The sequence below is a fragment of the Myotis daubentonii genome, chromosome 10 (assembly GCF_963259705.1).
Source record: "Myotis daubentonii chromosome 10, mMyoDau2.1, whole genome shotgun sequence".
In the NCBI taxonomy this organism is placed as follows: Eukaryota; Metazoa; Chordata; class Mammalia; order Chiroptera; family Vespertilionidae; genus Myotis; species Myotis daubentonii.
This window is the reverse complement of record NC_081849.1, coordinates 8,289,544-8,314,763: the sequence shown is the minus strand read 5'-3', so window position 1 is coordinate 8,314,763 and position 25,220 is coordinate 8,289,544. Positions and strand designations below refer to the sequence as shown.

General features: G+C 44.6%; 1 protein-coding gene across 14 annotated transcripts in view; it reads right to left on the bottom strand.

The window, feature by feature from the left end:
- LOC132242638 (GTPase IMAP family member 6-like) overlaps window positions 1-25,220 on the bottom strand; it is a 464,769-nt gene that overhangs the window by 14,091 nt on the left and 425,458 nt on the right. For 2 of the 14 annotated variants that reach the window (XM_059711555.1, XM_059711564.1), the window contains exon 2: window positions 874-922. The exons of 4 other annotated variants lie outside the window; for them this stretch is intronic. In XM_059711555.1, coding sequence (XP_059567538.1) covers window positions 874-916 — 43 coding nt within the window. In that variant the 5' untranslated portion in view covers window positions 917-922. Of the gene's footprint in view, window positions 1-63; window positions 165-633; window positions 757-873; window positions 923-1,097; window positions 1,215-1,611; window positions 1,717-4,759; window positions 5,054-25,220 lie in introns of those variants that run through there. 8 more of the 14 variants (XM_059711556.1, XM_059711563.1, XM_059711554.1 and 5 more) reach the window with 8 other exon arrangements.

The window sequence follows — 25,220 nt, the reverse complement described above, 5'->3', positions numbered from 1 at the left end:
TTATAAGGATGCAAAGAATGAGAGGTCACACATAGGAAAATATTAACACCTCTTTTCACTCACAAATAACCAGGAACACTTGTGTAGAAGTGCTCAACATATTCACCTAAACCTTGGGAGAAAAGGAAGTGTCATCTGTGACCTTCCACCAAGGACCAGCTGAGTCTCTGTTCTTTGGGTGGGGAATTCTCTGCTTGAAATTGAGACAATAGAAAGGCCATAGTTACTGTCAAAGGCAAAGCCTGAGAGATGACTCAGGAAGGGTGGCTGAAGAGGATGGAATTTAAGACCATTAGTAGTACATGTGATGGAAAATTTTCCTACTTGGCTGATTGAATTACAGGAAGTTAACAAAAGTGGTGTTGGAGAGGGCGACATTGAGCTAGGACCTAAAACCTTCAAGGGACCAAGAAGGGTGAGAACCGGGAAGTTCTAGAGTTCTTATGAGCCCAAATGGATTCCAAGTTCATTGTAGTGTCCTAAAATGTATTATTTTATTTCTTCTACTCGGTGTTGGCTCTTCCTTTTCTGCAGTGTTCTGGGATGTTTTTTAGTCTGCATGATTAGCAAATCTTTCTGGAAGACATTTCCATTTTCTGCTCAAGGTGGACAAGGAAAATGAAATTTATTCACAATTCAGTTCAAAAGCCTGCAACTTCTGACTTGAAGTTTCATTTCCACATTTCCCACACCTCATGTGCACGGAAAGCACTGTACTGAAGGGGTCGGGTGGAGGTGGGGGTGAAGATGGTGGGGAAGGTAAAGAAGAAATGATCATTGACTTTTTCTTCTTCAGTGTAAAATCACTGGGTTTCTGTCACTGTGTTTGAGGTGAGGAATCGGTGCCTCTTAAGAACTTGGAGCCTTTCTTACCTTCAGCCATAGCTCCATATCTGCTCTTTGGAAGTCCTTCCATCCTCTTCTGGAATAAAAACAGGAAAAGAATAAAAAGTGAGTGTCCACATGGAGTTGGTAAGTCCTGAGGTCACCTCCAGTTCAGACTCCTAAGAATAATTCTCCATCGAGGAACCATTTCCATTGCTAGTTTCCTAACTCACATTCTGCCCTCAAAAGTCTATACATAACTTTAAACAAACCTGGTGATGCTTACACAATGCACTGTGAACACAATGCTTGGTCCCTTTTTTTTCTGTCTCAGCTTACAGGAAAGCAGGAAATGTTTTAAAGCCAATCCATTGCTTATGTCCCTCCAACTAGAAAAGGCATGAAATGAAAAAAACATTATTTTATAGAATGAGGAGGGGAACATTATCTTATTTTATGTTTTAGATTCATAGTAGACCAACTTTCTGAAAAAAGTACTTCCCCTCATGTCAGTCCTTGAAGGACTCATGTCCCAGATCCAACCTTCTCCTTGGAAGGTGCACTGTACTTTTCCTCTTGGCCACTAGATACCCATGTGACACAAAGTGTGTTGGGCCCTGGAAATTCTCATTACTTCAAACAAGCCAATGTCATTTGTAGCATGGTATTTTTTTTCTCTGTTCTAGCAAGTTTGAGATTAACCCCCTGAGCAGTTGGTGGAGAGAAAGGGGTGCCATGGCCAAAGAGAAAGCATCAACATTGAGGACAAATTCAAGAGAAACTCACCTCCTGCTCAGAGTTTAATAAAATGTTTTTCATGGCTGGCTCTGAGGTCCTTGTCTCCCAGTGATCACCATTTTGTATCTCAGAAGATTTAAAGAGAAATTGGCACAACCATTGGCATAAATTGGCATAAATGTTTCATTCAAATGAGGCATAATATTGTGTCACACATTTTGTTGTTAGAAAAGGGAAGTATGTGACATACCTAAGATGAGTTTATATTTGGTTATTCAGTTTTAAATATTATGCAGTTATGAAACAAGTTTTTAAGTGAAGACAATACACGAACTTATGAAACAAAAACCTACATTTGCAATGAACAAATGTAAGTTTTTGGGCATTTTTCTACAGGTATTCTGTTTGATTGAAAAGTTAACACATTACACATGAATTTCATTTATGTTTTTTGACTCCCCAGGGTTCTTTTCCTTCCCACTGTCATTCAGAGGCAACAGGTATTCTGAGGTTTTTATGTATCATCTCATGTGTGTATTTACCCTTCTACATACACATGTATCTATAGATAATGTCTAATACTGTTTTTGCATTTTAAACTTTTACATAAATGACATTATTTGTGTAAAATTTTTATCCAATTATTTATTAATAAACTTTTAAGCTGTTCCAAAATATATGTTTCCTGCAAAATAATCCCCACATACTGCATATCTCTGTGCAACAATTGATGGGTGGCTTTCACCTAACTAGATATTGTCAATATGACTCAAGACCACTATGCTAATTCTCACGGACATGAGCCATGTGTGAGAAGTCCCCAAATCTGCACCTTTACTTGGTGATATTACACTCTTAATTTTTTATCACATTAAGGACAAACATAATGATGTCTTCATCAATTTACATGTCCATTTTACTGATTACCTTTGAATTTAAAAATGGTTTTCATAGTTTGTTTGCTATTCAGGTTGTTTCTGTAATATAGAAATATTTGCACACTTTCCTATTAATTTAGTGGGATCTTTTTTGGCCCTCCTTAGGTAAGCCATCTATTTTCATATTTTCCTTTTTTCTTTTTTCCTTTCTTCTCTTCTGACCCTTTCTCACTTCCTTTGCTTAAGCCCGGAGAAGAGCATTTCCTCACACCCTCTTCCCTAAACTATCATAGACCCTGGGAATTTATACTCTGGCTCTTGGTAACCCTGCTCAAATTCTATGATATTTTTCTACACTAGATGACCTTTTGTGAGGAAACTGCCCAAAGTCACACAAGTGCCGTGGAGCTAAGACTGAAAAGTAGCTCCTTTTGCCGACGAATTCTCCTTGAGTCCACAGGAGAAAAAATTAATCTAAATAAGTTCCCAGCCTCTTGGACCCCCACATACAATATGGCTATCCATGGTCAGGACAAAAACTGAGGCTAACAGGCTGGAGGCCTGCCCTGAAACCAACACAAAGAATTGTACTGTAAAATATTGGGTGGATGCTTTTCCAAAATAGGTTATTCAAAGAGAAAACTGCAGGGGCAGGAGTTGCTCTAAATTGAAGCATTTCAGGTTAAACCCACCTGGTGTCTTACTGACTTGATATTTTGTGTGACCCAAATGGAGCAGGGTGCTTGACACTGAAAGTCAACCAAACTCAGGTAACAGTAGCTAAGATGCAGGGTAGTCGTCTTCTGAATGTGTCAGATGGCAGGGGAGACATGTGTCCACAGGGGAATGGGCTTTTACGCAGAAATTAATACATAACTAAGTGTCTGGGGAGAGTGACAAAGGATAATGAAGATGCTAAAATGAGTCACAAAGTATTAACATGACTCAAGAGCTAACCGGCTGCTCAATGGTTAGAGCATTGTCCCAGGGACTGAAAGGTCCTGGGTTCAGTTCAGGTCAAGGGCACCTACCTCAATTGCAAGCTCAACCCCCAGTACCAAGAGGGGTGTGTACAGGAAGCAACCCAATGGATATGTCTCTCTTCCACCGATGTTTCTCTCTCTCTGCCATCCCCCCCCCCCTTCCACTCGCCCTAAAAATCAATGGGAAAATATCCTGGGTGGGGATTAACAAAAACCAACCAACCAAACAACAACAACAACAAAAACAGCTTAAGAAAAGACTGGGGGAAGCATGGCAGGCCTGCAGCAATGTGGTGCATGTCAATCTTGGATCAGGCCAAAGTGGGAGGACAGAGAATGGAGGCATATTCCTCGTCTAAAAGGAAAATTCTACTCATCTTCTCCGAAATGAGAGGGTGGCAGTCAGTGTGCAAGCAGAGGCTATAATAGCGTTGGCAGGACAATAGGAGGGTCTAGTTCAGGCAGAGGGTTGAAGGAAAGGAACATAATGTACCTTTTGATTTTAAAATTATATGAGCCTGGTTTTATCATGGAGATACTTTTCTGTACCAAACCATGAGACAGCAGGCTCTCTCATGCTGTTTTAGGAAAATCAAACTATATCTTGTCTGCCTTGCTCATAAGTGTCTCCTTCACTCAATGCCACAGTCCCCATATTTCCTGTTTTTACAGTCCCCTGTTTTATAGTTTAGCTCTTGGAATTTCTGGGTACATCTCTTACAGAAATTTCAGCAGACAAACGGTTTGTTCCAGGTGCCCTGAAGATGAGACTGTTTGTCATACAGCCGAGTCCTACCTCTTGTCAGAGGAAAGGTGTGGGCTATTTGGGGGGAAATGGAGTGGTTTGCAGAAGGACAAAGTCCTAAGATAATGTGTACTCAGGGGTCTGGTACTTGGGGAACATGTGGCTCAGTGGAGGTGTCACTTAAGAACTTAAGATGGTAAATTGAGAAGATTGTCCCTATTTAATGGGGAACCTGGGGAGGTTCAATTTTCCCATCTGTATAATGGGATGAGAATATTCATTCAGCTTCATTAAAGCCTGTGAATCCCCATGAAATGTCAATGGGCTAAGCAGTAGTCAATTAGCTAGAAAGCCAGGAAACTTTGGAATGTGCTGGGGTGTGGGCACAGGGCGAAAGTTTCCCACATCTGTTTCCCCACTGTCAACCCTCTGTTGCTCCTAGCACCACCATCATCATCTCCTTTCACTGATGGGTAATCCCAGAAGTTGAGTAACTAGAAGTTGAAATCACACCAGCAGTGAGTGACTGTTACTAGGCCATGGGCTCTCACACTTCCAAGGCGCTGGGACCCACCCCAGTATCTCCTTACCTGGATATAAGCTGTGGGAGCTGTGTTCTGTGGCCCCGCTAATGTGCTCCCAGGTCTCAGGAAGGTGCGTGGGGCAGACACAAAGGAAACCAGGCCTTTACAGTTACACAGGAGCTCCCTGGAGGCCGAATGTTCCAGGGCGAGACTGCTGGGAAGGAAGAAGAAAGGGGATTGCTGAACGCCCTCCCCCAGACCCCCACAATAAGGACAGGTCCTTGGAGTGAGTGGCCAAACAGTATCTAGAGACCAGAGGGCTGGGACAGTGTGCTGTGTCCCCTTAATCTGATGCTTCCTGTCAGAGCCTGCCAGCTGCCAGGCCACATCCCATTTCCTTTTTATGACTTGTTAAATAAGCAATATGTGGAGGCAGAGGCTATGCAGGCAGTGACAGACCTTTAACTCCACCATGTTCAGAAACAGCCCCCGTGACACAGAAAAGTTCCTATGGGACACTAGCCCCCAAACCCTATCCCCCACCCCATCCCAGCACCCATCACAGGAGCACCTGCCAAGCCTTACTCCCCAAGACCCTTCTCAAGACTCTGCTTCTAGAATGTTCCTACTGGAGACAGACAGGCACTACTGATCCAAGGAGGACCTGGAAGACCAACTCTAAGAACTTGACATTGATGGGCTCTGCAACCCCTGGTGCTGGCTGCCCCCTCTCTGCCATCGGACAGAGCAGCCTGTGGGGCTTATAAGGACTGGAGCATTATGTATGGGTTTATTCTGGTGGCAACCGGGAACAGGGCTATGTTCCTGTTTGTCAACTGACCGCACATTTAAGGCTGAACAGTAAACATAGAACAATTACCTTGCAACATGAGATGGAGAACACAATATGGGCTTAGGCTCCCACATTCTGTTTATCAATTCCAATAGTTTTATTTGGTATATGTGCAGATCAAGGAAGCTCTTCTTATAGGTACTGTTTTATGCTGATTATTACACAAGAAATTGATTTATAGCATCAAACCACCCATTATACATCAGTGAGGTCAGAGGGCCTAACCTTGAATTCAGGGCACAGCCTGAAAGAGCACTTTACTAGGTGGAATGGTGGATCGCAGCTATTTAATAAGAAGATGCCGGTGCTAGAAAGTTCAGACAGTGGTCAGAAGTCCATAACTAGGAACCTAGTATATGGAGGGGTATGGCAAGGTCAACATCATCGTTCATATTCCACACATTTGCTGATTCCATTTTACATGCCACACACTGTATTATCTAATGGGGACAAAGATGGAAAGGTCAGAATCAAAGTATCTGAAAAAGGAAATCACTGAAGAAATGCTATTGACCATGAGGAGACACTGTTAAACATTCTCTAAGAATAAATCCTTCAAATTACTGAGAGCACAATTTGAGGATCAGATTGGGGATGCCATGTGACATTTAGCCGCTCTCTTTGAGTTTATATAAATACCTGCCATCATCATTATAACATTTTCACAGTAATAATCATCAAGCACCCATACTGGAGTCTTCTTCCCAAGACAACTGACAAAGAACTAGGTATTTCATGCCACTCTTTGTGCAATAGACATACTGTTATGGCAGCTCTCTGAGGTTTTTCTATGAGTAAGCTAATGCCAAAATATTTTTTTTTTTACTTTTCAATCTTTATTGTTGAAAGTATTACATATGTCCCCCTTTTTCCCCCATTAATCCCCTCCAACCTGCCCTCACCTCTGGCCCAAGGCCTTCACCACCCTATTGCCTGTGTTCATGGGTTATAGCAAATGCCAAAATATTGAAAAACTCAACAATTTGAACAGACAGATACTGTGGTCATCTAAAAAAAAACATGAGCTCCCCAGAGCTAAAGTTCTAGCAAACTTAGTCCTGATTATTTGGAGATTTTTGATTATTTGGAGATCTTATTTTTCAAAGGAGCTTATTCACAATAGAATGTGATCTCTGAGGCCCAGACATTTTTTAGACCTAACACAGAATCTTAGTCAAAGTGAGACCTGAGAAGGAACATTGAGGAAGGTTCAATTCAAAATTGCCTTGGGCCCTGGCCAGTGTTTCTGAAGGCTTGTGCACTGAACAGTCTCAGATTGATTCCAGGTCAGGGCTACGTACCTGTGTTGCAGGTTTGATCACTCGCCAATGCCAGGGAACCAATGCCAGGCAACCAATCAATGTGTCTCTCTCATATTGATGTCTCTCTTTTCTCTCTCACCTCCTTCCATCCCTTCTACTTTTTCTAAAGAAACTAATGGAAAAAATATCTTCAGGTGAGGATTAACAGTTAATTCAACACGATCATGTTCACAACATTATACTCTCACTAGAGGCCCGGTACACAAAAATTTGTGCACTCGGGGGGAGGGGGGTCCCTCAGCCCGGCCTGTGCCCTCTCGCAGTCTGGGACCCCTCAGGAGATAACGACCTGCTGGCTTAGGCCTGCTCCCGGGTGGCAGAGGACAAGCCCAATCCCTAGGTGCAGCCCCTGGTTGGGCTCAGAGCAGGGCCGATTGGGGAATTGGGGCACCACCCCCTGTCACACTCAAGGCAGGGTCGATGGGGAGGTTGCGGCGCAACCCCCTGTCATGCACAGAGCAGGGCCCATCAGGGAGGTTGGGGCTCTGTACCCTGTCATGCACAGAGCAGGGCCCATCAGGGGGTTGGGGAGCTCCCCCCTGTCACTCACAAAGTAGGTCCGATAGGGGAGTTGGGGCACCGTCTCCTGTCACACACAGAGCAGGGCCAATCAGGGGATTGAGGTGCCGCCACTGCCACACTCAGGGAAGGGCTGATGGGGAGGTTATGGCTCTACCCCATCACACACAGAGCAGGGCCTGTGGGGGGGCGGGAGGGTTGGGGCACCACCCTCTATCACCCACAGAGCACAGGCCGATTAGGGGGTTGGGGCACTACCACTGTCACACTCAGGGCAGGGCTGATGGAGAGGCTATGGCTCTACCCCGTCACACACAGAGCAGGGCCCGTGGCGGGGCTGGGGGGGTTGGGGCACCGCCCTCTATCACCCACAAAGCAGGGCTGATCAGGGTGTTTGGGTGCTGCCCACTGTCATGCTGATCCCGGTGCCGGGAGGCCTCTCGGCTCCGCTGATCCAGGTTCTGGGAGGCATATTACTCTTTTACTCTATAGGGTAGAGGCCTGGTGCATGGGTGGGGCGGCTCGTTTGCCCTGAAGGGTGTCCTGAATCAGGGTGGGGGTCCCCACTGGGGTGCCTGGCCAGTCTGGGTGAGGGGCTGAGGGCTGTTTTCAGGCTGGGGGTGACTGAACTCCCAAACGCTCCTTTTTTCCTTTTTTTTTTTTTTTTTTTATTCTGGGCCAGCTTTAGCTTGAGGCTTGGCTCCAGCTCTTAGGCCTCCGCCTACTTTCCGGCCTTTGCAAACAATGTTGCGAATCTGCTGGCTGAAGTCTGGCGGTATTTGTTACAATGTTTGAAACAGCAGGCTCAGAGGCTTGCAGCCACAGGCAGGGAACGTTGGTTTCCTCGGTCACTGAGGCAAGCAAGCCTCATGTTAGTTTCAAGCTGCCTGTCTGCCGGCCGCCATCTTGGCTGACAGTTAATTTGCATATCTCGCTGATTAGCCAATGAAAAGGGTAGCGGTCGTACGCCAATTACCATGTTTCTCTTTTATTAGTGTAGATTAGCTCCATCAGAAAGTGTCATAATTTTAAAAATATAAAATATTTTAAACTATGCCATTTCCTTTTGGAACTGATCAAAGTAGTTTATTTTATCTTCGCAGAATGATGCAGTCACAAATAATTAAGCTATGATATTCGAGGACATATATGTAGTATAAAATGGATAAACAGGTGAGTAAAGAAGCAGTTTAAATTGGATGGAAAGCCTGGATTGGTGAAACTTCCAGAAGGGCCAGTAAGGATATAAGTTCCAGTTCTGATTTTTGTCTCTGTTTATCCTTAGGAAATGGCTTAACTCTCAGTAGGTTATTTTCCTCTTTAAATCAAAGAAAGTTAATGATAATTATCTCTCATAGTTCATGAGGTTATTTTCATGATTAAATATTAAGAACCATCTATTCCCCCAGTGCCTGCCCCTCCCTGAGCCTCTCAGGTTATCAATGGAACCCCTCCCAGTTTGAGAGCTCCTGAATGGACCCAGCATAGATGCTGAGGATGCTGAAAGCAGGAATTAACAATGGACTTTTTTGCAGCCATGCTTCACAGAGCCCCTCACTGCTGCAGCCAGCATGCCCCTCAGGTTCCCCACACTTGGTCCCCCATTGCAGCCCACCCAACCTGGTAGCCCACCTTGGGCCTTCCTCGGCCCTTAACCGCTTGTGGCAACGAAGTGCACTGTAAAGGTGGGTCCTCTGCATGGCTAAGATAAGGAAGTGCCTTTCTTTAAACTCCTCTCCCACATTCAGAATAGAAATAAGGAAAGACTTATTTATTTACTTGGTTGGTTGGTTGTTTGGTTGGTTGATTCTTACACAACCTAAGGATGGCATCTGGTTTTCCAATGGCGTGGCCTTGAAGAACTTTCGTGGGCTGGCCCATCCCCTGTCAAACCCGATGGTACAGCCACCAGCCTCACCTCCGTGGTCTGCAGCTTCTGCCAAAGCACCAGCCACTCCCTGGCTTCTCCAAGAGCAAACAGGAGCTTTTTGTTTTATTTTGTTCTGTTTTGTTTTGTTTTGCTTTTGTAAGAGCCATAAAGCAACGCCAGGAAATGGAATGCAGGACACAAATGGAGTTGTCGGTCTGCAACCCCAGGAGAGCCCTTACCTAAACCTAACTATGCAGCAACCTGATCTTGGACCTCCAACCTGCAGACTGTGGAAGATGCATTTCTGTTGCTTATAAGCCACCTAGATGAGTGATGGCGAACCTTTTGAGCTCGGAGTGTCAGCATTTTGAAAAACCCTAACTTAACTCTGGTGCCGTGTCACATATAGAAATTTTTTTATATTTGCAAGCATAGTAAAACAAAGATTTATATTTTTGATATTTATTTTATATGTTTAAATGCCATTCAACAAAGAAAAATCAACCAAAAAAATGAGTTCGCGTGTCACCTCTGACACGTGTCATAGGTTCGCCATCACTGACTTAGACCATGCATTTCCTTTCTTTCTTTTCTTTTCAGCTTCCCTAATGGAAGAAGGGAGTTTCTAAATTTCTTTTTTAAAAAAGCTCAAAATAAAATGGTTGTTTGCTCTTTACCATGAATCCATTTTCTACTAAAAACAACCAACAATTTCTGTATTTTTCAAGAGAGGAGAGATGCATGGAGACTACTAAAAACAGTTTAGGATGTTTTGAAGTTAGACAAATTAATCTTAAAACTGTGTGCATTGCCGAAACCGGTTTGGCTCAGTGGATAGAGCATCGGCCTGTGGACTGAAAGGTCCTAGGTTCGATTCTGGTCAAGGGCATGTACCTACCTGGGTTGCGGGCACATCCCCAGTAGGAGATGTGCAGGAGGTGGCTGATCAATGTTTTTCTCTCTCATCAATGTTTCTAACTCTCTATCTCTCTCCCTTCCTCTCTGTAAAAAAATCAATAAAATATATTTAAAAAAACAAAACAAAAAACAAACTGTGTGCCTCTAGTCCAAATGGAGACTTGAAACCTTAAAAAGTGAACTTTGGGCCTTTGCAACATTGATAGGATTCAGTTTAGTGTCATTAAAACTCTGTCTGCAGCCACAGGATTCCTGTGGAAGGAAGTGTTAGTTTCCACTCAGCTCCAGGTTGCTTTCTTGCCAGGTGTAGCCCTACCCTGTGGGTCCTGGCCTGAGTCGGAGCCTGGCAAGTCACAGGCAGAACAGGACCAAGGCGCTCAGCAGCATAGTTTCCCCAGTCTGCCTGCCCACCACCATCCAAGGCAACCAGACCAGCACCCCTGGCTCCCGCTGTCCAGCTCTTGGTCCACCTAGCTCTGGGCTGCCAGGCAGTCACTCCATGGGGCAGAGGAAGGGTCAGACCTCACTAAGATCTCACATTTGAAAAGAAAAGGAAAGTAGTAGCTGGGTTGGACAAAGAGATCCCCAGATCTGGCAAAGCCTGTGCCTATGCAGTAGAGAATTCTGGGGCAAAGACTGACCCTTAGCCACGTCCTGCTTGGGCAGACACTGGGAGCTCTGCTGAGCTGGACCTGGGGAGGGCATGGCTTTTGCTCTGGCAGCAGGAAGCTGTCAGCTAACTGCTTACAAAATTTTCTTTTCTTCTTTTGCATTTTTATGCTGTACATTAGATTCCTAGAAGGATAATAACTGCTGAAAGTGACTCAAGCCAAAATAAAATCTAAAGAGGTTAAATTAAAATAAAAACCTACAACCAAAGAAAAACCCAGTACCAGATGGCTTCACTGGTGAATTCATTAAACATTTAAGGAATTAACATCAATACATTGCAGATACTTTCAAACACCAGGAGAAGAGGAAGTACTTATCCATTCATTCCATGAGGTCAGTGTCTTTTAAAGATACTGTAAGAAAAAACAAACTATGGACCAATAACCTTTATGAATCCTATATAATAAAAGGGCTATATGCAAATAGACTGAATGGCATAACAACCAAACAACCAATCAAAGCGTAATATGCTAATGATATGCTAAGGATGCTCAACTGCTCACTATGACATGCACTGACTACCAGGGGGCGGTCAACTGGTCGACCAGTCACTATGATGTGCACTGACCACCAGGGGGTAGATGCTCTGACCAGTAGGTTAGCTTGCTGCTGAGGTTCGGCCAATCAGGACTGAGCAAGATGGGCCAAACACACCCTGGAGCCCTCCCACGGTCCCTCCCCAGCCCGATTGTGCACCAGGGGGGTCCCTCGGGCTGGCCTGCACCCTCTCGCAATCTGTGACCCCTCAGATGATGTCAGAGAGCAGGTTTCAGCCCAATCCCACAGGTCACTCCCTTTGGGAGGTTGCCAGACATAGGGCTCATGGCTAGCGAGAGCTGCTGCTCCAGCAGGAGCCTCTCCTGATCAGAACTGATTGGGTGCAAGCCCATGGCAGGCACAGTGGGGCTGGGATGACTGGGAGCGGCATAGAGGAGTTGCAGGTAGTGTGGGACTGCAGGTTTCAGCCCAATCCCTGCAGGCAACCCAGAGGGACCCCACCTGTACACAAATTCGTGCACCAGGCCTCTAGTATAGACATAAAAATCCTCACCAAAATACTAGCAAATTAAATGCTGCAACTTATGCCCTAACCAGTTTGGCTCAGTGGATAGAGTGTCGGCCTGCAGACTCAAGGGTCCCAGGTTTGATTCCGGTCAAGGGCATGTACCTTGGTTACTGGCACATCCCCAGTAGGGGTTGTGCAGGAGGCAGCTGATTGATGTTTCTAACTCTCTATCCCTCTCCCTTCCTCTCTGTAAAAAATCAATAAAATATATTTTTTAAAAAATAAATGCTGCAACTTATAAATTCAAGTACATATGTGAGAAGTATGTACCATATATAAATATAGATATCTGGGATTTATACTATACTTTACTTATTGAATTACATCCCAATATCTGATATGTCCAAGGCCCTCAATGTATAATTTGTCAGTCGTATGTCAGATGAATGTCCCCTACTCCTTGGTGACTTGGTGAAATTGGTCCAAACTATCATTACACAGCATGGAAGACTTCACAGTCCTTCCCTCTGTTTCTAAGAGTCCCCCTTCCTTTTCCTCAGCTTTTTCTGTGACAGTGTGCACTGTTTCTACTTCAGTCTGTGACTCTGAAAGCCCCAAATACACCATTTATAATGTTTCTTAAAAACAAGACAAAAACCCACTGGTATTTATGCAGAACTATTCATTCTTACCCATTTCTTTCTTTTTTAGTTTTAGAAAACTTACTGGAGATACTGCAAAGAACAAGAATCAGCACACAGCCTTCCTCTCTCACTTTGATGACTCTCGCCTCTTTGCTCAAAATGTCCTTCCAATATGGGTTCCTCGCTGGGCTCTTCACCAACAACTGTTTTCCCCTCTAATTTTTAAGATGCTTTTATTTGTGTATATGAAATTCTGTTCCTTAGTGGATAAAAATCACATGTCTCTTTTAGACCGTCCAGCTTTGGTTTAAAAAACAACAAAACAAAACACCTTACTCTCCTTCCTCCCCACTTTGTATTGAAAGGCAGGAAAAGTCAATTTAATGAACATTTTTAAATTTCCCAGATATTCGGAATATTGGATAAATGATAGACAAACAGAAAGTGTGGACCAAAAAACATTCAGGTTACTCTCGTCAGGTTTAAAAGAAGACATATGTGTGGTTATTTCTGGTATCCATTTGTTTTCTTTGACTTTTAAAAGACTCCATTCAAATCAGGAAAAGGGCTGCCTCCTTGGAATTTTCTCCAACTGGTTTTCCTATCTGTTTGCTGGTTTCTGCCTGTTATTTCAGTTGTCTGATTGCTTTCTGTTTCTTTTTCATTCTTGATTTTATTTCTCTATCTCACAATCTCATGATGTTGGCTGAGATAAGCGGTTTTGTGCTGTGCTTCCTGTTTTTCAGCTTTCGGCCTCATCATCCTTTGTTTTCTAAGTGACAATGTTTGAGACTGGCTTATACTTTGCTCTTGTGTTTTCACACTCCAGGTGGCTTCTGGTGCAGCTTGAGACCAAGCACTTGTTTGTTGCTCAGAGCTGGACACTAAAGGTCATTCCAATATGGGTTCCTCGCTGGGCACTTCACTAACAACTGCTGGATAAGTGACCAAGTCCATTTGGAAATACTTTGTCTGAAAATTTCTGCAGGGAAAAGCCACTATAATGCAGAACCTTGTGCCCATTATTCACACATATTCTGGAGGCACCTGTAACAGTTACATTGAGCTTCTCCCATCTGAGAATCAAGAAAAGTACGCAAAACTAGAGGCCTGGTGCACAAAATTCATGCATGGGGGCTAGAGGTCTCTCAGCCCAGCCTGCACCCTCTCACAATCCGGGACCCCTCAGGAAGTTTCTAACTGCCGTTTTAGGCTCAATCCTACATCTGCCTGCCTGCCTGATTGCCCCTAACCACTCTGCCTGCCTGCCTAATCTCCCCTAACCACTCTGCCTGCCTTTCTCATAGCCCCTACCCAATCTGCCTGCCTGCCTGATCGCCCCTCACAACTGCCTGCCTACCTGATTGCCCCTAACCACCTCTGCCTCGGCCCCCACCACTGTGGCTTCATCCAAAAGGAGGTCTGGATTGATGTCCAGAAGGTTATTCGGCTGTCCAGTCTCATTAGCCTATTATGCTTTTATTATTATAGATTAGAGGCCATTGTTTGGGAAATAAGTTTGTATTTTTTAACACTTCACACCAACCTTTGTCTTAAATTTAGGAACACATAGTAAGAAGCAACAAGCAAATTGTTACCTTGAAAAGAGTTTGGCTATGAGGACAAACTCATCATAAATGTGATCATTTTAGTCATTGCACCATAGCATTTTCTTCATTTGTTGCAAGTAGAGGAGTGTTTGTTATCCACAGCAGGAAACCATTGTTTGGTCGACATCTGTACTAGCTATTGTTCACTCACCAGCAACTCTTAAATCCTATATCTCCGAATCTATCTTGGCCTTAGACATTTTTGTCTCTAAAGTTTCATGATAATACTCAAGGCTTTCACACTTTGGATGCTCGATTTAAGCACAAGACATGGTTGTCGCAAGGTAGTTTTATTTCCTTCAGCAAGTAAAGGAGATGGAGGATTCACAGACAAAGCTCTTCTCCCCAAAGGGAGTGCTTTTATAGACTATCTGGTTAATTAAACGTTGATTTCTTCTTTGCAGTTGGCTATAATTTTGTGGTTGGGCTGGGTTCCTGTCAAGCTCATCTTGCTTACCGCTATGCCTACAAAATGCTGTGCTACATTTAAACACTTAACAAAATTCATTTAGTAAGAGCTGCCCAAACCTTAAGATTCTTGTCCTAACAATGACTTCCACCATAACACGGTACAGGTTTACCCTAATAAGAGGAATTTCACCCTTATCAAAATCTCACTTGATGGCAGCCTATGAGCCTTTTAATGTGCCATTGAGTTCAGTTTGCTAATTTTTTGTGGAGGATTTTTGCATTTATATTTATCAGAGAGATTGGCCTTTAGTTTTATTTCTCTTATAGTGCCCTTGTCTGATTTTGATATCAGAGTTATTCTGGCCTCATGAAATGAGTTTGGAAGTTTTCCTTCCTCAGCCCTTTTTGGGAGAGTTTGCGAAGGATGGGTAATAATTGTTCTTCAAATGTTTGCTATAATTCACTTGTGAAACTATTTGGTGAGGGCTTTTCTTTGTTGGTAGATTTTTTATTTCTGCTTCAATCTCCTTACTCATTATTTGCCTATTCATATTTTTTTGTTTCTTTATGACTCAGTCTTGGTAAGTTTTATGTTTCTAGGAATTTTATCCATTTATTGGCACATGACTATTCATAGTAGTCTCTTATGATCCTTTGTATATTTGTGACATCAGTAGTAATGTCTCCTTTTGCATTTATGATTTTATTTATTTGAGCCTTCTTTAGTTGAAAAAATTAGTCTAGTTAAATGTTTGTACATTTTGTTTATCTTTTCAAAATACAGCTCCTAGCATTGTTGTTTTCTTTATATTTTCTATTATTTTTCTGATCTCTGTTTCCTTCCTCTGCTGACTTTTGGTTAGTTTGTCTCACTTTTTCTGGTTCCTTGATGTAAAGTTAAGTTATTTATTTGAGATCTTTCTTCTTTCTTAATGTTGTATCTATCATTATACCCTTCCTTTATACTATTGTAGTCATAAAAGATACTTAGTGTTTTTTTAATATTTTAAAATTTGCTTAGATGTGTTTATATGTATACCATTTCTGGTCACTGAACAACAGGCTGCGCAGGACTGATCCACACATGGGTCAGTTGTGCAGAAAATGAAAATGGGTGACAACTGGCACCTCCACAAAGGACTGAGCCACCAAAAATCATGAATAGGCAGATGAACAGAGAATATTCTTTTTGTCAGTTAAAAATTTCTGCAAAAACCAATTGACTTTTGAAAGCAAAATAATATGTGGTTGAGTTTATGTTTTCTGTAAATGTACAATATATAGCAATAATGCAGAAGGTGGAAAGAGACCTTACAGCATATGTGATGTGATATAATATTCACTGAAAGTAGAATATGATAAGTTAAAGGTGCACATTGTAAACTATGGAGCAACCACTAAGAAAATCAAATGAGATATAACTAATAAAGCAACAGTTGAGATAAAAGAGAATTTTCAAAATTCACAATAAAAGCAGAAAAGGCAAAAAAAGATAGATGGGAAAAACAGAAACAAATAGAAAGAGGATAAATTTAAACACAATCTTATCAATAATCATATTAGATGTAAATTATCTTCATGCTCTAAACAGGCAGTCATAATGAGTTTTTCAAAAAACAAGACCCAACTGAATGCTGTCTAAAAGAAATCCCACTTTAAATATAGGGACACAGACAGGTTAAAGGAAAAGAATTAAAAAGATATGCCATGAAAGGGATACAGTGTATCTGATACACCATGCCCAGATTAGGCACATGAAACCTGCAGGGCTCTCTTAATATCAGACAAAGCAGGTTTCAGAATGATACCATCTTTACACCCTGGATAAGGAAAGACATTTCATAATGACATATAGGTTAATTCATCAATAAGACAATAATACCTAATTTTCATGTACCTTATAAGTAACTGAGTTTCAAAAAGACAAGAGGGCTTCAAAATTAAAGAAGTAAATCCTGACAAAAATAAATGGAGAAATAGTCAAATGCACATTTACAGTTGGAGATTTCAACACTCCTCTCTCAATACTAGGCTTATTTTCTTTTCTTTTTTTTCCTAAATTGAGCACAGACAAGGGAAGAGAAACTGGGTTTTCTAGTTCAGATATCTCCCCAGGCAATTCTGACTTGTGGTTTCATTTCCACATTTCCCACAGTCTTATCTGAAGAGGTTCCTGAGGGACAGAGGAGCTCTAAGACTTAGATTTGGTTCCTGATCCTGGGCAGTGTGAGGCTTCGTGTGTGCCATCTACTCTTTCTAGGCCCCCGTTTCCTCCTTTGTCAGAAATAGACAGCAGTCTCCCTCCTGTTTAAAGATCTCCTGAAGCCACTGTGAGTGGACCGAGGAGGAGGCTGCTCACAGCCTTGCAGAGGTATGACCGGTGGTGTTGTCAGTGTTCTGTGAGGCTGATTCTGAGCTCATCTGGGATGATGTCTGCCCCGACCAGGCTGCTGCTCTCAGAATTTGTATGAAGAGGCTAAATTACACCAGGCTGATCATGCTCACAAAGTTAGCATGTCATCACTTATGGGCGAGTGCTGGCCAAGGGTGAGCAACTACTGAAGCTGTCCCTTCTTCAGCAAGGTCATCTGTCCTCTTAGTGGAAAAGGGACCAGGGGATGAATGTGGGGTGGGGAATATTATCTGCTCTTTTCAACAAAGGAGATTTGCTTCAGGAACGGGTAGCAAAAACAGGGGGAAATGGCCATTTACCCCTTACATTCCATCCTTCAGTGATAGTGTGGTGTGTGTCTTCCAAGCCCTGAAAAGTCCATATTTAGAGGTAGAATTTGACCTTGGAGGACAATCAACAAGACATTATTCCAGATTCTGATGACCATTTAGGGAGCTGTGATGCTGCTGATAGGGCAGTGCAAAGATATTTCTGCTACCTTTCCATTATGGAGTTCCAGCTCAATTCCATTGTGGTCTGAGAACATAGTCCATGTGATTTTAATTCTCTTAAATGTTGTGAGATTTTTTTTTTTATAGCTCAGTATATGGCCTATCTTGGTATATGTTCCACATGCACCAGAAAATAATGTTTTTTGCAAATAACAACTTCTGCAAATATCAGTAGACTCACTATTTGAGGGTGTTATGGTATTATTCTAAATCCTGCCTGTTTCTGTCAATTGTTGAGGGGATGGTGGAGTTTCTAACTATAATTGTGGATTTGTCTGTTTCTCCTTTCAGTTTTCAGTTTCTACTTCACATATTTCACATCTCCGTTGTTTGGGAAGACACATTTAGGATTTTTCTGTCTTCTTGGTGGAGTGACCTATTTATCCTATATAATAAACACTTAATATGCAAATCGGCAAAACAGTGGATATACTGGCACTAGTTCCAGAGAGGGAGGCTACAGGAGAGGGAGGTGACCAGCATTGGTGTCAGAGGGTGAGGCCGGTGAGCAGACAGTACCAGGCCAGCCAAGGCCAGTGCCAGTGGGGGCCCCCTGTTCACCCCACCAGTCACCCCACAGATAGGCCCTGATCATCAGCCAGGCCTAGGGATCCTACCCGTGCATGAATTTTGTGCACCAGGCCTCTAGTTACTATATAATGTTAATCTTTGTGTCTGGTAAATTTCTTTGTTCTGAAGTCTAATTTATTTGCTATTAGTACAGCATTCCTTCTTCCTTTTGCATGAGTAACATTTGCACCATTTATCTTTTCCATCCTTTAATTTTCAGCCTGTTTTTACCATAATATTTGAAAGGACTTTTCTGTAAGCAGCATACAGTTGGGTCATGTGTTATAATTTACTCTGACAATCTCTGTCTTTTAATTGATGTGTAGCCAGCAAACACAATCTCTTACCTGTGGCCTGGATTGCAGCCATAGTGGGGTGTACATGTCCCCTAGAATCCCTGAGTGCTCCTTCCTACATTCTCAACCAGCTCAATCACTATTCCTTGGGGATTCTCTGGGCCCCATTCTTCCCCAAACAAAGACCAATAATCAAGTTTTTCATTGCTCACACTAGACAATTTATTATTCTTTTTTCTCATTTATTTTCATCAGTGACCATCTCCTTCCTCAGCAAAGTGACAATGGTAACGTTTTCCTGTTTGTTCCTTGCAAAAGGATATTGACCAGTAGACAAAACCAAACTCAAGATTCCCTGTAAGTGCTTCTGCTGGGATCTGTGCACAACCCTTGAACCACAATGCCCTTGGCAGTAGAGGAAACATCAAGTCTCAGCATTTGGCACTTGTTCTCATTCTTAGTCCCATGGTTTCCAGGTTGTGAGCCTCTCGCTCCAATATGCACTCAACTGCTACAGATTATTTTCCAGTTTTTACATGGCTCTTTAGTGACATAAGGGCATCAGGAACCTGGGAATCTCTGTCTGTGACGGCAGCCGGTGGAGGATACTGTGGGGAAGTGATCTGAAATTACCCAGCAGTATTGGAGGTGGGCTTGAGTTTGTGTGTGAAGGTAGAGATGGTGGGGACAGAGGCTGGGGACAGAGCAAGTGTGTGTGTCCAGATGAGCCAAGGTCTCAGTGGCTCCTAGAGACTTAGGTCTCCGGTTAAAGTTTTCTTGGACTTGTAGAAGCCTCTACATTCAAGCTGCTAAAAGAGCTGAATGGGGACACAGGGGAAGACGTCCCTTCCTGGGACAGATGGACAGTTCAGTGTCTTGTCTTCTTATGGACATTCACCCCAATGTGTATGTGTGGAGGGGAAGGGCGTATGTGTGTGTATGTGTGTGTATGTGTGTGCATGCACACACGCGCACTTGGGTGTGTCATTTTTGCAGGAGGATTTAGGAATGACAGAGCAGTGAGTTCGTTCAATGGGTATATAAGGCACTTGGTCCCCTGGTGCCACCAGGGATCATCCCAGGATCTGGGGCCACAGCCTGAGGTCAGTGGAAAACAGGCAAGAGCAACACTTGTTGGGCTCCAGTAAGAAGAGCTCAGGGAGGGTCAGGTTCCATGGGCAGGTTTGGGGAGAGATGGGAGTGGGCAGGATTTTTGTCTTTGGGCTTGTAGGTTACTGCCACTGAGGGACACAAGGAAAGTCTGCCTGCCTCAGAGGCACAGACACCAGGGAAGAATGCGATTGTCAGGTGATGGTTCCAAGCCCTACTTATATACATTCCGTCACTCAGGACAGACCTCAGCTATGGCCTCTGGACTCCAGCTGGCAACACAGGACCAGGAAGCCCAGCAGCTCAGCTGTGCGTACTTTCCCTGCTGCCATCCACATGTGCAGCCACAACAAAAGCCCATGCCCTCATAGCCCGCACAGGCAGCCCACCAGCTTTGCTGCCACCTGTGGCGGATGCTCCTCAGGACTCTAGAAAGCCAGCGCCTATGCCAGGTGGTACACGACATTGGAGTAGGGGGCACCCAAGTGGTGCAGAACTAGTCGCTCCACAGCACCTGGGCCTCTAGGTCACTGCCCACTGCCCAGTTGTGCAAGGTGCCCCCCGCACTCGGCCACCAGAGCCCACAGTGGAAGGCTGTCAGTGTGGTGCAGGAAATCCTGCGGAGAGTCCCCACCAGGCCCTCCTTGCATGTGAACAGCACGATGGTGTACGCCACCACTTGTCCCCGAACAGGACCTTGAGCTCACTCATGGCCGGCTGATCCTGTTCAGTGAAGCAACCCAGCTGACTCATGAGGATCAGCACGTGGGGCCCAGGCATGGACAGCAAGTAGCATATTCTCACACCTCATGGTCTGTCCTGGGGACTAGGGAGCTAAAAAAGGTCTGGGATGTCCATGACTTCCACGTGCCACCTCTCCCACCTGCAACTCCCCACCTCGCAGGCTCTGGTCACTGAGTGGCTGTGAGTCTGGAGAGGAACCGCCTGTGGCCCAGGATGCTGTTCCCAGGGGCGCTCTTCCCAGCCCCTGTCTTCCCCACCAGGATGAGCCTCAGCATGGCCTGCGGGGTGTCTTTGGAACCTGGAGATCAAGTCATCTGTGAGCTTCCAAAGCTTAAAGCAACATAACCCGTTACCTGGAACCCCGGAAGCCCTTGGAACAAGAACAACAGTGTCTCAACTCTACTTTTCCAACCAAAGCCTTATGAACCCAGGAGGATCTTCACCGTCTATCCCTGTAACCCTGGCTACACCATCTGGAGGACATTTCTCTAGGGGATCCCCTTCATCATTCCAGACATGACCTCCCCTCCATTTTCCCTGGTGGTCCACACCCTGCAGAGCTGTCCCTATTTGAGGCTTCAGTGGCCTCAGCCATGCTTCTCCCAGATTCCAGCCCAGGGAAAACAGTCAGGAGTGGTTGGTAGCCTGGGGATAGAGAGTTGGCTGGAGTCTCAGACACTCTGGGTTTGACACACAGCCCTCCCTTCGGCCAGCTGTGCCACCTTGGAAGTTGCTTAATGTGAAAGTTAAAAATTTGTACAAAAATGGGACTAAGAGTATTGAGTTGTTTCTTCTGGGGTCTTGAGAGGATTAGATCAGGTCACCTCCTTCCTTCTTCCTTCTCTCCACTCTCTCTTTTCTCCACACTCCCCTTCCACTTAAACCTACTTCCTGCTAATAAGACATCCATTTAAACCTCCATCCTGGTTCTCTAACATTCTACCTGGTGAGTCACACTTCATCCAGTGCATGATCTGATACCCTCTTCATCCTCTTCCATGGAGACCACAGTAGGTTTATTATCCTCACTTTATACCTCGGGAATGGAAGTATAAGCTAGTCAAGTTCATATCTCCCAGCTGGGCAGGGGCACAGATTCAGCTAAAATGCACATTCAGGGCTCTTACTGTTTCACCTTAAACATGTTTGGGGTCATCTGTTTAGTCCTGACGTGAGTTTGCCCATTTCCCTCACAGAGCTCACACCAGGGGGCAAGTATGCAGTGCCCATATTCTTATCATAGGCATTTTCTTCATCTCTTCTGTCCTCCCATGCTTACCCAAAAGAGTCCCAAACACAGTTTCATTCATTCATTCATTAAATAGGTTTAACTGCCTATAATGTACCGGGCCAAATCCAAAGAACTAGTGACACCACACAGACACAGTTCGTGCTTCCCACTTCCCCAGAATGTCAGAATAGAAGGAAGAACATTGGAAGGACCTGGGCTGGATTTAGAATGATACTCTGAGAGGGTTTGGAGACTTTGGGTTTGTCTTTTCAGGGACATCAAATTCAAAGGGCAGACAGGAGATTGTAACACTTACGATAGTGAGAAAGCTTTAGATATTAGATTTTCCCAAGTAATTCTATGTTAGTGACCAAAGCTGTAGATACTAAGTTTTCCCAAGAGATTCAGAAGCCAGGGGAGACTTTGGAAAACCATGAGAACTAGAAAACTTGCTCACTGATAGGGAAACACTTAGAGTTGTTGGCCTGGGAGATAAACAAGAAGAGAACTGGAGTTTTGGTTTTGGAAAGTGAAGAAGGAACCTATGTCCCAGGTGAGCTGCAGGCTCTGACTCTGCTCTTGGGAAGTCAACTTACTGTCCTGTATCAATGCATCTAAATAAGTCCAGTTTCCTGGAGAGACTGGGACACTCCCCTCCAACTCCTGACATCCTGCCCCGAAGCTGAGGCTTCTCCAAGTAAAATGACTCCAGCCTGTCAGTCATCGTTTAATACAATCAAACATTCTATGCTCACCGAGTCCCTGTGCACAGTGCAATCTGTCCTCAGTCTACCTCTTTAGCCTCAGCCCAGTGAAGCCCCTCACTCACATGCTCTCCAGAGAACAGATGTAAGGCCTTTCCCAGCTGCCTTGTGCCCTCAGGCCTGTAACTGTTCCACCCTCACCCACATGCTGTCTGAGTCCTGTCTGTGCTTCACCTTCCATTTCTATTTCCACCTCTTCACATTGTCCATCTGGTCACCACAGGTGACTGTTCTCTCCAGTCGGCACTGCACAAGGAGAAGCCAAGACAGAGCTGAGCTGAACACCTTGTCCTTGGCCAAATGAGTTAGATGATGGGCTGGCCTGGTCCTCAATCTAAAGGCGTTCATATTTCTGCAGGAACCCCCCACCCCAAAGCCTTCATAATGTTCATCCCCATGGAAATCCATACACTCCCATGACTGACACCAGAGCAGAAATGGAGAAAGTGCCACAGATGCAAAGGCCAGAAATTTTGCTAATGCAAGGAGTCCTGGCCAAAGTGGAGATGAGAAGGTTCCAGGAACTGACAGTACGTTGGTAAGCTGGGATTTAGAAAGTTCCTGGAGAGGTCCAGGGAGTGGAAATCTGGAGTTACAAACACATACTGTCATAGAGGAATGGGAAACGTGTGTGATCTTATATGTTAAACCTCGAAGGGACTGATTTTATTCACCTAGTCCAGGACTTCCTACACCTCCAGTTTCTGGGAATTATCTAGGGGATTCTGTCAATTGTGTATTTCTCAGAGATTTTGGTTCACATACCTGTACTTTCAGAATATAAGCACCCCCACACCCCAGCCAATGATTGTGATCCACTCAGTTCCTTATCTCAGTGTCTGGATCAGATTTCCTAGTCCAACCCCTTTGTCATGCAAAGGAAGGGAGGGAGTTCAGAGAGCACAGCCACACACACAGTCCTGGGCAGCTTGTATTGGGGAGCATGTGTTTAAGGGCAAGTATTGGAAGACCGTGGTAATGACCTTTGCCATCTCCTGCAAGTTGCTTTCTGGATACTTGGAGGAGACTGGAGTGTTTTAGGCAGTTCAGCCCAGATACAAACAGATTTTCACTTTAATGTGTTCTGAGTTTAGACTCACTTATATGTCCTCAGAAATCTCTTTGCCTTGCTGGATATGTACATGGGGAGGCTTTGCTGTCTTCTAAAGTGTGTTTTGGTCCCTGCAGGAGAGTGAGAAGACCCCTTCCTTCCTTCCTTGTTTGGGGAGTAGATTAGGAGGGAGCTTAGCACAAGCAAGAGCCTGGGCATCTAGGCTGGAGGAGATGCTTGCCACTGCTCCTGAAGCTGCTGTGTGTGAAACTCAGGCATCCTGACGTATGTGGGAGTGTGGAGTTACTCTTTCTTGATCCTACTCCCCTTCCTGGTACTTATTAGAATGGAAGTGCTCACTCAGTGAGCTTCTTGCAGGCACTGAATTCTTCCTGGCCCTCAAAGGTCCTACTCCTTGGCCTGCTCCCTTCCCCTGCTGGCCCTCACGTTTCCTGCAGAATCAGTGACAGGCTGAGTCTGGCCCCAGAAGGCCCTGACCTACTGCTGTCCTCCAGTTGTAAGTGCAGCAGGCACTTCCTCCCAGCACATGGGGAAATGTCCTGCCTCTCAGACCACAGAGGCAGGGAGTCCAGGGCGGGGTGCCTAGGGGTGACAATTTAAAGAGATAGGAATGTTCACCACTGAGGCAGGGGATGGGAAATTTCCCCTGATGGCCTGATCACCCCAAACTGCTTCTGCCTCAGACCCTGCACCCAGGACCCAGACTTCTCTTCCTCTGGCTGGCTGCAGGCTTTGCCCATGCCCTGGATTTGTCAGGAAGGATGCCTGGAATGACACCTGGAAGATGTCTGGTCTATCCAGTCTAATTAGCATATTACCCTTTTATCCTATGTAATAAAGAGAATATGCTAATTGACTGTCATACCCTCATAAGATGGAGGCACCTATAGTCACAAGATGGCAGCACCCAGTCCCCTCAGACTCGTGGTGTAGGGCCTCAGGCGTGCAGGCAGGTCTGGCCGCTCTGCGCACCTGCCACTGGAGTCCCCCAGTCCCTTCAGCCCACCAGCAGTGAATTTTCATGTGACCATTACCTTTTTTAAAAATCCTTACCCATGCCCTAGCCCAGTGGTCGGCAAACTGCGGCTCGGCAAACTGCGGCTCGCGAGCCACATGCGGCTCTTTGGCCCCTTGAGTGTGGCTCTTCCACAAAATAACAACTTCTGCACATGGGCCACAAAGGGCCACAAAGTTTCAATCGCACTATATGTGCGAGCCCACACAGTATTTTTTGAAGAGCCACACTCAAGGGGCCAAAGAACTGCATGTGGCTCGCAAGCCATGGTTTGCCAACACTGCCTTAGCCGGTTTGGCTCGGTGGATAGAACATTGGCCTGCAGACTGAAGTGTCTAGTTTTGATTCTGGTCAAGGGCACATGCCTGGGTTGCAGGCTCATTCCCCAATGGGGGGCATGTAGGAGGCAGCAGATCAATGATTCTCTGTCATCATTGATATTTCTTTCTCTCTCTCCCCCTTCCTTCCTCTCTGAAATCAATAAAAATATATTTTAAAAAAATCCTTACCCAAGGATATTATTTCTTTTAGATCATCTGTTCTCAGGGAGCAGGCCTAAGCCAGCAGGTGGGCATCCCCCAAGGGTCCCAGACTATGAGAAGGCACAAGCTGGCTGAGGGACCCCCTGTGTGCATGAGTTTTCATGCAAGGGCCTCTAGTTAGTATAGATAATCACTATGCTGTGTATTTGATCTCCAGAACCTATGCATCTCTAACTTGAATTTTGTACTGTTTAACTAACATCTCCCTATTTCCCCCATCCACTAGCCCCTGGTAATCAGGGTGTGATTCCCAATCAGGGCACATGCCTGGATTGTGGGCTCGATCCCCAGTAGGGGGTGTGCAGGAGGCAGCCAATTGATGATTCTCTCTCATCATTGATGTTTCTCCCTATCTCTTTCTTTCTCTCCCTTTCTCTCTGAAATCAATAAAAGATATACTTTAAAAAAGTGATATCATATAGTATTTATTATCCTCTGTATAACTAGTTTCACT